Source organism: Plecotus auritus, assembly GCF_963455305.1.
Source record: "Plecotus auritus genome assembly, chromosome: 1".
Classification (NCBI taxonomy): domain Eukaryota; kingdom Metazoa; phylum Chordata; class Mammalia; order Chiroptera; family Vespertilionidae; genus Plecotus; species Plecotus auritus.
The window spans coordinates 151,600,540-151,612,568 of NC_137770.1; the positions used below are offsets into that span (position 1 = coordinate 151,600,540).

At 42.6% G+C, this 12,029-nt stretch overlaps 1 protein-coding gene across 6 annotated transcripts in view; it reads left to right on the plus strand.

Annotated features, from left to right (window-relative positions):
* Nucleotides 1–12,029, plus strand: part of FRMD4A (FERM domain containing 4A) — a 656,887-nt gene that overhangs the window by 531,841 nt on the left and 113,017 nt on the right. For all 6 annotated transcript variants that reach the window (XM_080647786.1, XM_080647785.1, XM_080647787.1 and 3 more), the window contains 2 exons: nucleotides 248–270; nucleotides 11,723–11,806. In XM_080647786.1, coding sequence (XP_080503912.1) covers nucleotides 248–270; nucleotides 11,723–11,806 — 107 coding nt within the window. The remainder of the gene's footprint in view (nucleotides 1–247; nucleotides 271–11,722; nucleotides 11,807–12,029) is intronic.

Sequence of the window (12,029 nt, forward strand, 5' to 3'; positions counted from 1 at the left end):
AACTTGCAGTTTGTCATTATTAATCACCATCTTTGTATATAACTTTCTCAAGTTTAGTTTAGGTCCTTATATTTCAGTGGCAAATGCACGCGCCCCTTCTTAATTATGTTTATGTAGCGGATGGGACCACGGCAGCATAAGCTGCACTTATCCAGCAGAGGGGTTGTCATGACCATAGAATTCATTTTAAAGTATTTAACACGGAATCAGAATGTTTCACAGATGTTGAATTTTTTTCCTTCCACAGGAGGCGAAGGGAGATTTTTCTAGGTAAGTTTACAAAAGTTTTTTTGCTTAAAAATGCATTCCGTTGCATGTCTATTAAAAGAACGTATTCTGCCCTAGCCGGTTTGGCTCCGTAGATAGAGGGTCGGCCTATGGACTGAAGGGTCCTGGGTTCGATTCTGGTCCAGGGTACGTACTTCAGTTGCAGGCTCCTCCCCGGCCCAGGCCCTGGTCAGGGCTCGTGCAGGAGGCAACCAATCAATGTGTTTCTCTCACATCGATATTTCTCTCTGTCTTTCCCTTTCTCTAAAAATCAATGGAAAAATATACTCGGGTGAAGATTAAAAAAAAATTTTTAAAAAGAAAGAAAGTATTCTGCCTTTTGTAGGAGGACACTTTATAATAATAAAATTTATGATGAGATCCAGCTCTCAACTTGTCTATTAAAACGCATATGTCAGGCATACAAAATACGATGATAGCGAGGATATTCTGTACTAAATAAAAAGCCGAGAGGCTGCTAAAAGGCTGAGATGAGAACCCTGTGTCACACATGGCCATGGAATGGAGGTTTGCCAGTTGCCTGAGTGTCTCTGTGAAGCCCCAAACCACCACTGTGGTGTGAATAAGGCCGCAGATAACCCTGGCAGACTTAATACAGAAGTTGACATCTTTATTTTTCTCTCTCTCAGTTTTAGTTCCTGACCCTCATGGGACAAAATGCTTCCCCACAGGGGGGTTGTGTTCCTGAAAGTGTTACAACATAATACCCCCCTACCCCCTTTTACTTTTGCTCCTTCATGTGTCACATTAGAGATGACGACAGAGACAGCCTCCCACTGCGGAGCCTGCGTGCTGCATTCATACTCCTGGAGAAGCACACAGTTCAGTCCCACCATCGTTCCATAGGCACCGCCCGCTCTCCAGCATGGCTGAAGTGCCTCCCAGTCTGTCAGGGCCATTCCTGGAGCCTTCACGGAGCAGGTGGTTGTAGCCATCCACCGATGGGACTGTCTGCTCAGAGACAGACCTTATTCCCGGGCTTCTATTGTATCCAACTCCCACGGGGAGTCCAGGATAGCCAACTCTTTGGAATCAAGGTCTAGAGGCAGAAAGACCAAACCACATGTACAAGAGAACAGAGCATTGAGGCATAGGATTCTGACTTTTCTCATGCTTTGGGCATTTGATCTGTAAATGCAGCACTAACTGCCTCAGTTGGTGACCTGCCTGTACTGGTCCAGCTTTGTCAAGTTCATGCTGACTGGTTCTTCGGGTCTTAGCTGCTTTCTCTTTCCTCTCCTGTGCATTTCTAAAGCTTTCCAACACAGCATGAGGTATATGTTCTCATGCAAATATCTCAGCAAAAGCAAAAAAAGTATTTGATAACCTAAAACAAGGACTGGCAAACATTTTCTGTAAAGGGCTAGACCAGTGGTCGGCAAATTCATTAGTCAACAGAGCCAAATGTCAACGGTACAACGATTGAAATTTCTTTTGAGAGCCAAATTTTTTAAACTTAAACTTCTTCTAATGCCACTTCTTCAAAACAGACTAGCCCAGGCCATGGTATTTTGTGGAAGAGCCACACTCAAGGGGCCAAAGAGCCGCATGTGGCTCGTGAGCCGCAGTTTGCCGACCGCTGAGCTAGACAGTTAATATCTTGGGTTTGCAGGCCATACAGTCCTATTGCAATTATTTAACATCCCTCTCTCTACGTGTGAAAGTAGCTGAAGACAGTCAGCAATGTTCCAATAAAACTTTGTTTGTAGACTTGAAAATTTTAATTTCTTATACATTTCCATGTTTTACAAAGTATTATTCTTTTGATTCCCCTCCCCAACCATTTAAACATATAAGCACGCTTAGCTCACAAAGCAGAGGACTGGGTCTGGCCAGTAGGGTGTGGTGTGCTGACCTCTGACTCGAAAAGGCAGTCCCTTCAGCTCAGTTTTAATATTTGCATAAGGAGACCCCCAGCCCCTTTTATTTAGGTTCCCCAAGGTCTTGCCATAAGGCAGAGGTAGTCCATGTTTGTGTTTTCGTTTTTTTTTTAACTGAGGCTTTTTTACAGCCTCATTAGCAGACCTTGAACACTGTAGGTGGCCAGTCACCATTCACTGAATTTGTTGAATGAAACATTTTTAGGATACAAAAACTACACTGTGTTGTGATTTTCCTTTGTTACTCTTTTACACCCTTCATTTGGTATTGGAGTTTGAAGGTTTTGATAAGTGCAAGTTCTTATCTCCTTACAAAGATTTCTGGAATCCCATGAGAAATGGTTTCACAGTTCTCAGACCCAGTGGTTTCTATTGTCTGCTCTACTTACCGTTGAGGTCTCCCGCTCCCCCTTTTCGTTCACCAGCTCTAACCGCTGCTGTAAATATTATTTATTGTTGAGAGCACCCTGGCAGGATGGAATGTGAACTGGGGGCAGCATTATCTGGCCCCGCAGAGCATGGGAACGTGGACCACAGGGGCCACCAGGAGGAGGAAGTGCAGGCCTGGCCTGGCAGTAGTTCATGGCCCCCTAATGAGCCTGTGGAATGCCAGCTTGTGGGCTTCAGAGAAACAGAGGATCTGTTTTGGCCTCACAGTTTGTTTGGATCAGCAGCTGTCCCTGGAGAGAAGTAGCTGTCAGGGGAGGGAAAGGTCAGGCACCTCATCCAGAGGTCGGTTTCCCTCCCACACAAGTGCCTACCCCCTCCCGAGGTGGAGGCGATCTGTTGTGTGGGGCTGCCTCCTCACAGACACCCACTGTGTGGCAGGCCCACAGTGAGTAGGCTCGAGGGGCCTGGAGTATGGGGATAAGAGAAGTCCTTCTCAATTCCTTGTTGGTGCCTCTTCCTGTCCACATCCAGAAAACTCCCTGGAACATTGAAGGTGACCACATTGGGTTTGGTGGCTGCACATTAGGTGTTTTAGATATCATGATCTCTTAATTTAGTTTTAATTTTTGCTGTATTAATAATTCATACAGGACTATACAGCCTGAGTGGTGTTTAACTGAATGTCTTTGACTTGTATATATACCCTATAAATATATTATGTTTTCCTGAACAACATTAGTAAAATGAGATGTCAGCGTAGAACACACAGAGCACTGGATAGGGCTTTTTTATAATATACTAGAGGCCTGGTGCATGAATTCATGCACCAATGGGGTCCCTCGGCCTGGCCTGCAGATCAAGCCGAAACTGGCTCTCTGACATCCCTGGAGGGGTCCCGGATTGCGAGAGGGTGCAAGGCAGGCTGAGGGACCCCACTGGTGCATGATCGGGGCTGGGGAGGGATGCAGGAGGTGGCCAGCCAGGAGGGAATGTGGGAGTGCTCAAGGCATGTCCGGCCCGTCTTGTTCAGTCCCGATTGGCTGGACCTCAGCAGCAAGCTAACTTACTGGCTGACTGTCTGCCCCCTGGTGGTCAGTGCATGTCATAGCAAGCAGTTGAGTGTCCTTAGCATATCATTAGCATATTACACTTTGATTGGTTGACTGGACGACTGGACACTTAGCATATTAGGCTTTTATTATATAGGATGGTTCAAGGCATAATTCTAAGATATTCTAGAGCCCAAATGATCAAATAACCTTTTGAACTAATGGTTGCTCCAAAAAGGCAAAGTAGCTCTTTTGTAGCCTGAGGGTCCTGATCTATAACTTCCTAAAAAGCTACCTTTGCTCAGGACGCTATTATTCTGTTTACATCTTCCATATATTGTATATGTGAGTATATACAAGGTGCATTTGTGGAGAATGAGTACTAAAAATCTACAAATCACGGGACCAATTGCCTTGAAGCAGCAGAGGAAGAGGGTTATTTTACAAAAGAGAGAAGTCAGAAGTGCTGAGCCGCCTTCACAGAAAACAACTGCAGAAGGACAGCGCAGAAGCAGGACTCCTCTTCCTCATGAAACCACAGGCTCTTCTGTTTCTCCTTTTGGACTCTGAGCTCAGCAGAACCCCAAAGCTGCATTTTTACATAGCACCCCCTTTTCTGTCCAGCTAAGGGAAATGCTCACTTCTTTATCCTACTGAACTTCACAATGAATTCTTGGGTTCCGCACTGCTGAAAGAAAATGACTCAGGTATAGATAGAGAAGAAGAATTGCCCACAATAGAAAGAAATATATGTTATACATTCTAACACATGGTGGGCAAATTTATAGGATATCATTAAAAGTTTAGGAAATAGTCTTATCTAAAAACAATATTTTCTCTCTTGTATTATTTTCCTTAGCATAGCATGTAGTCATTGTATTTCATTTCCTGGTGTATATCTAGTAAAAAAGTAAATGTCCATCAACCATCAGGAAATTAGTAGAGTTGGCATGTCTGTTTAAAAACAATTGACGCCTAAAAACTATTAACCATGGCAGTTTTATAGGCAAATATTAGGTTGAGAAGGGTCAACACAGTTTAAAAACAAAATGTTCTCATTTGATAATCACTGCTGAACATTAGTCAACTACATTTTTTATGACTTACACATACTTTATTCAGTACAAAATCTGAAGTAGTTTGAGTGCTAAGCACTGCCATTTCTTATTAAAAATTTTTAAACTTTGGGTTATTGTAGAAAAATATTCTCTTTAAAAAGGTAAGTGCAGGAAACACCTCATTTAATAAACTGAATGGGACATCCAAATTGTATGCCTACATTCTAATTTAATTTAATAGAAGACATTGCTACACTGTATTAAGTGAGGTGTTACAGGAACCTAAGTTTTTGTTTTTATCCCTAACGGGACCTTAACTGAAAACCCTAGTGGCCAATCTGTATACTCTGACTTTGAGAATCGCCCCACTTTACTTTCTGTCAGCCCTTCAGAAAGTGTGTGCCACCAAAAAAGAAGGGAAAATATTATTTTAAACATTTTGCCAAATTGGTGAATTGATTAAAAAATACTTTATGCTGAACAGCACAAATAAATGCCCAAATCACTCTGCCTTTGATATAAAAAACCACCCATACATTAACGGGGACTAGTAAAAAACATCTGTTATGTAGAATTTTTTGTTAACAAGATTTATTGAAACCAGATCACTACAGCTCTGTTACTCTGGGCCATCTGCTGGGATCTGGAAATACCTTTGTTACAGAGGACCGGATGTACTGATGCTAATCATCAAGACGGGGTTCTACCAGCATGAGATTTATTAGGACCTGGAAGCAAACAGCACCTGAAAAAGGCTGATAGTAAGGCAATTCCGTGTGAAGATTGCTTCAGCAGGGCCTGTCGTGTGCACGAGAGGCAATGGAGGGGCCTGCAACTGCAGACTGTATTCCAAGTCAGCCCAGTGACCAGAGAAAAATAAGCAAAGTTGTGATTGAGTGCTTAGGGGTCAGTGTATATGACATCTGTACAAAGTTAAATGCTTGTCCAAGTCAGCTTCTCAGAATCAGTGGTCAGTAAGAAACCTTACTATATCCCTGATTTGTCCACCTGCAAGTTTCTAATGCTATTTCTTAAAAAAAAGAAAAAGAAAATGCTTTTAGAAATAGAGCAATGCATTACTCAGTCAATAGAAATGAATAGCAGTCCTTCATTAACAAAGGAAATTGCCTTTCACCTCCATTTCAGAAGAGGAGATAGAGTGTTTATTTGTGCTGAAAAATTCCTTTTCTCTTTCACAGACTGCATGTTCTTAGCAGTTATAAGCAAGCAAACAAACAAATATAACCTCCCCAAAAAACAAAACCAGATCTTTTAATATTTTATCTTCTGTAAACCATCAGACCATTAATCTGGAAAGTTAAATGAAATTTCTGTGACCAAAAGACACTCTCTTGATTTTTTTTTTGTTTGTTTGAAATCTGTTCTGCCTTTTTAAAGAGCGTTTGTGAATTAATGTGAATGAAACTTTGCTTACTGGTATCTGAAAATTCCAGGTTTGTAGGCCTTTTATATCAAACTAGATGATGTCATTGAGGTAGTCGAAGGTTCAAGGAAGAATTTTAGAAGAGCAACAGGAAAAACAGAGAGCTAGTTTTCTTCTAAAGACTAGTAACATAAACGTTTGTATAGATTGCTATCTTTAAAAAGATGCCAATGTTCTTTTCTTGCCCAGCTAACACGCAGCATGAAAGAAAGTCGCTTAATCTAAAGCAGCAGTCCATGTATAAATCACAAGTCCGGGTCTACTGGTGTCATTACTTTGCACTTTTACATAAGTGGTTTTACTATTACAGCTCAAAGCAAGCTTGGTTTTAAATCATTACTATAGGCCCTATAGTATAGGGCATTAGATGATTTGGGGTATATTTTCCTACAGTTTTTAAAGTAGCCTCTTGAAAGAAAACAGCTGGCACTAAGTACATAGAGAGATACATGTGCTGAGACTTTTAGTATCATTAATTAGTAAAAAGTACTCAGTTGTGTTTGTAATAGTCAACATTTGGAATATAACTTACATAACCTCATAATATCTTGAATACCAAACCTGCAAATTTCCCTATTGTAAACTTCCTAGAAAAAATTAATTAAGCTTGAAACACATGTATCAGCCCAAAGAAGAATTTTTGTGGGCAGAGTTTAAATTTATATAATTCTCATATATTATTTTACCAAAAACAGAAGAAAAGGGTGTGTGATGTTTTCCTGTGTTTTTACAACTTTGGGGGAGAAGCTGCTGGACCCTATCAAACCAGCAAGACCTTTTGAAAGGAACAGAGTAGGTGAACATTTGAAACAAAATGTTCAGTGGAAAAGTTACAAATTGTGACAGAAAGTTTTGTTTTGTGCACAAAAGTCTATTTTACTGAGATTTTCAAGTGTGTAATTCACATTTTTCAAGTATAGAAAAGTATTCAGATAGGGTCTTTTGCAGGATAATATTTTTCAAATACCATGGGATTTTAGGCATAAAGTAAGGAGGAGATGTTTTATTATTATGATAAATTGCCAGTTTTGTTAAGGATTTAATATCAATATCAGATTTTGATGGCTATGATACTATGTCAGTTTTTCAGAGTTAAGATTCCCAATCTAAAGGGTGAAGTTGTAGAAAATTAATCAGTTGCTTCTTCTTGTCTATTTGAGTAAAGTTATTCTCTTAAATTGTAGATTTATAAAAATTTTTTAACATGTTTTGAATTTGACAAGTGTAAAACTATGTTAGAAATTCACAAAATTTTCACAAAACCCTAAGAAATCAAACTTACTGATCAAGGAGGAAATCTTTCCTTAAATAAGTTAGTAATTAGCATCAGAAAGAAAAGCTCATAGTTCACCAATATGTTTGTCATTTTTGCCCCACTACGATTGGTAACTTAGTGTGGCATAGGTATCCATAAAACATGCCCAGAGTCTAGAAAAATGCCCTATGCTAGAGAAATATCAGGGCCCCAGCTGCTTCCTTTTGTCTGTAAATGGTGACACAATGTCAGGAGAAGCGTCCCAGATAGTATCCCTAGCCACCAGCTTTGAGAGCCCTCACTATACACCTGAAGGACAATGTGTCTCTGCAGAGAGGCAAGTGTTCTCATTTTCTTTGCTAAAATCTGAACTTTTTCTAGGTTCACAAAAGAAGTAGAGAGGGAAAGGAAAGGAGAGAAAATACTTCCTCGTGGCTTTTCAAAATCGAAGAAGAAAAAAATCTGTTTGTTTTTATTAACCTTATGAATCTGTCTCAGCGTTTTCTACATCCATTATGCCATTGAATAAGTAATACAGGTCCACAGTGCGTCTCTGAAACTAGGGTCCCAATGTTTCTGAATTCAGAAAATCGGAGGATTTAGACAGGACAGTCAGAATATTGCTAACCTCTGCCCGCCTTCCCCCCCCTTCGCCCCCCGGCAGGGCAGCACCCTCTGCTGCCCCTGTTACTGCTCCTGCACCAGCACAGATGTGCCACCACGTGGGAGAGAGGAAGGTCCAGGGTCATCCAGTGGGAAAGGTTAGGTTGCCACCAAGCAGTTGGAAACGTTTGTTTCTTAGCGCTTTGCAGTTTTGGAGCTGTGGATAGCGAGGAGCTGTAATACTCTTTTTTAACTTATGAAATACCTCTCCCTGGAGAACTTTACTCTCATGATACACTCAGAAAACATGGAAGCGTTAGTGTGACACTAGCATAATATTACCGTTTCTGAGTTTCAGGTTAGTCCTTCATGTTACACTGGTATAACTTTCAGGGTCGCATGCTCTATTTATTGTTTCAGTTCCGGTGTGCACATCCAAAAACACTTGTTTCAGGGAGTGTTCTTCCACACTGGTTGTATTACTCGTGCCCCAGGTCCTCCTGCCAATTATGAAATCTCATTGGATCTGAAGGGAATCTTCTGAAACAGCATTTCCTTGTCCTTTGTAGGAAAACAAACACATTGTGGATTTTGCAATCCTCCTATCAAATTTAACTTTTTCATTTCTTCACTTTATGATGTCTCAGTGAAATTTGTTGTTGCTCTTATTTGTGATAAATTCCTATTTGATGTATTGATAGACATCTTAGTGTTATCTGCAATAGATCATTGGAACTCTGCGTGTTTTATGAGCAGTGCAGGCAGTCGAAAAGATGCAGCATCAACCCCCCTCTATCACAGACACCGAGAGACCACATTTTTGCTGGCAGCACTAATAACTACCCAGATGTTTGGGATAAAATCTGGTTAATATTAAAAATAAGAAGACTTCAGTTTTATTCTCAGTTTAGCAAACAACTGTCTTAGACCCCCTATTTTCTTTCTGTAAGAAATGATCACTGTTTAGGGTGTTTTATAAGTTGGCATTTATCAGGTGCACTGAACTCTGGGGAGATGGCTGGGTGGGGCACCCTGAGAGAGGAAGCTGGGAGCTTTCAGCACATTTGTTAGGATTTAGCTTCTCATGTCTCTGGAGATAGAGTGACCAGTCTTCTGCTAGGGCAGCTTTCTGTACTGTGGCCACAGAGTTTGGCCAGCTCACTGACAGGACTGGCCACCTCTCAGTTACTCCAGATGTTTACAGACAGCAGAAAGGCAAATAGAACATTTCTACATCGATGTCCTTGGGGAAGGCTTAAGAGCCATGGATCCCTTCCAGAATGTAATGGATTTGGACGGGCTTCATGCCTTAGTGATTTCTTGTTGTATTTGTCTGTGTAACCTCGCCCTGGGGGAAAGCTTGAGAGCCCATTGCAAGCTCCAGTGAGGAAGTCAAACCTGGGCCTGTCATCAGGGAAATTTGTTTGCCAACAAACTAGGATTTGGTGGTAAGACAATCCCTTCTTCCTTCAACTCTTTCCTTCCCCATATAAACTGTAGACGTGATGAGTGTGAGTAAAGCCAAGCTCAAACTTCAGCTTCATTGCCTTTCTCACAGTGTCATCCAGTAAAAGTTCATTCCTAAAAAGTGCCTTTTGATAGACATTTAAGGCACCATGCTAGGCACTGACGAATCAATGACTCCACTCCCCTTTCTTAGAGGAGCAAAATAGGGGAGAGAAAATCCAGAAATCCATCCTCGTGGGCTCTCGATGTTTGGTGAACTAAATATTTGCTCTAACTATGCCTTAACAGCGTATGAGTAACGATTCCAAACCCTCTTGGGAGTTGAATTTTCCTGACCCCGGAGCTTACCTGTTTGAAACCTCCAGTGACTGACATTGTCTACTGGATCAGTTTGAATTCTATCAGCCTGGCAGTGCAGGGCCTAAAAAATTTGTGCCTAATATTTCTTTTATTTAGCTTCATTCCCTCTTATATACTATCCACTCTAATTGATCTCTTCGGTTCAGATTACATGGCCTCCATGCTCTGCTGTATTCCATTGAGGAGATCCGTGACAGTCCTCCCCTTTTCTCCTTGCAGGCCCTGCTCCGAAGCCTGTTCCTACACCAGAGTCCATGGGGACTCCTTCTTTCTTCTGAACTTTTAAATTTTGTTTGAATCTACATGATCAAACACTGCTCATATTGTCAGTTACCTTTCCATTCCTACCTCTGGCCTCCCACACTAAATTGTGAGCCCCTTTTAGCTGAGGACTTTGGCTCATTGGGGTTTTTGTTTTGTTTGTTTGTTTCTTTATACCCTTAGCATACCTTCCACATAGCAGGAGCTCCAGAAATGCCTCCAGCTTGTTGGTTATTAATTGACAAATTCTTGCCTTCCCACTTAAATGATAACAGTTCTAGAACTTGGGTTTATTAACTCAATAACAAGTTCAGCTTTTCCGTCTGGGTGCTTGTTCAAAGCCAGAATTTGCAAACACCCACTACCCCTGTTTCTTAGTCCACCTGAAAAATGCCCTTTCTGGGAACAGCTATAATGTCACCACCCACCATACATGTGTTTCTTTGTCACCACATACATGAACTGAAAGTATTGGAATGGTTTTGCCCAGTGCCACTTGGTATCAGAAGGGCAGCTGCTGTTCCACTGCTGTGGGCAGCATTCCCAGCCTGGTGCGGTGGTCACTGGAGGGTGAGAGCACCCCTTCCTCCCACCACTTTTCATTAAAATGGAACCGATGCGGGCCTCACCTTGAGGCCTGGTGCGGTGGGCACGTCCTCCAGTTAGCCATGTGGGCATTGGTGCTCTCATCTATTACTGTAGTCTTTCTTCCTTCCTTCCTTCCTTCCTAACTTCCTTCTTCCTTCCTTCCTTCCTTCCTTCCTTCCTTCCTTCCTTCCTTCCTTCCTTCCTTCCTTCCTTTGTATTTTCTTATTGAGCTGCTAGCTCACCACTTGTTAGATGTTACTGCCCAAGGTCCCTGTGGCCAGTGTTTGCCTTGTTTGGGGTGAGCAGCATGGAATCTGCTAGACTGTGGTCCAAGGCAGGACTCCACTCTGAGTGGCCTTGGTGGACTAGTATAGGGAAACAGAACCTCCCCAAGTGGGTGCCACTAATTGCCTCTGGAGGTAAAGAGTGGGCGCAGACACCCAGAAATCTGTCCAGAGGGGAGCCGAGCATTTGAAGTGCGCTGGTTACACGAGGAGCAGTTAATGTATCTTCCGTACCTGAGAACACGGGAGTCTGTGGGAAAAAGAGTTTCTGGTGCCTGACCTCCTCCTCATACCAGATAGTCTACTTCACACTTCCAGAGTAATTTCCATTTCTAAGTTATTTGTCATCTTCCAGAAAACAGGTTCCAACGTGTGGTCAATCCTAGCAAAGGAAATAGTATGTGTGTTAGTGAAGAAGTAACTCTCCCGGAAAAAGCCACCAGGTGGCCCCTCCTCGGAGCCTCAGGAGCCCATGGCAGTGCCCCAAACCAGACAGGCGCACTGGTGACCCTTCTCCCAGATTCCGGCTACTCAGGGCCTCGGTCTATGTGCAGGGTTTGAGAAGGAACCACAGCCATCTGTGAGCTCTGGGCTCTGCATGATGAGTGTGCCTTTTCGTCGCTAGTAAGTTAGTAAGTAAATAAGTAAATAAATAAAAGGAGAGCACCCCTTCCTCCCACCACTTTTCATTAAAATGGAACCGATATGGGGTCTCACCTTGAGGCCTGGTGCGGTGGTCACTGGAGGGTGAGTGAGTTTCTTGGCATTCCCTCTGTCTCTGCCCCTGTCTTGCAGCAATGAAGTGGTGAGGAGCGACTTGAAGAAGCTGCCGGCGCTTCCCACCCAAGCCCTGAAGGAGCACCCTTCCCTGGCCTACTGGTAAGCTGCTTCTCTCCCAGCGCCCAGGCGTCTTCTCCAGGAGCGAGCCCTTCTTGGGGTGTGTGGGGCTCCAGACCAGAGCCCCCTGCCGGCCACGCAGGGTCACCCCAGGCCCCAATTGTATATTAAGTGGCTGGGGTCTCCATGAAACCAGTTTCTGCATTTATTTAAATGACGCAGTATGTGTGACATCTCTCCTTTCCCCATTTCCTTTCATTTTTTA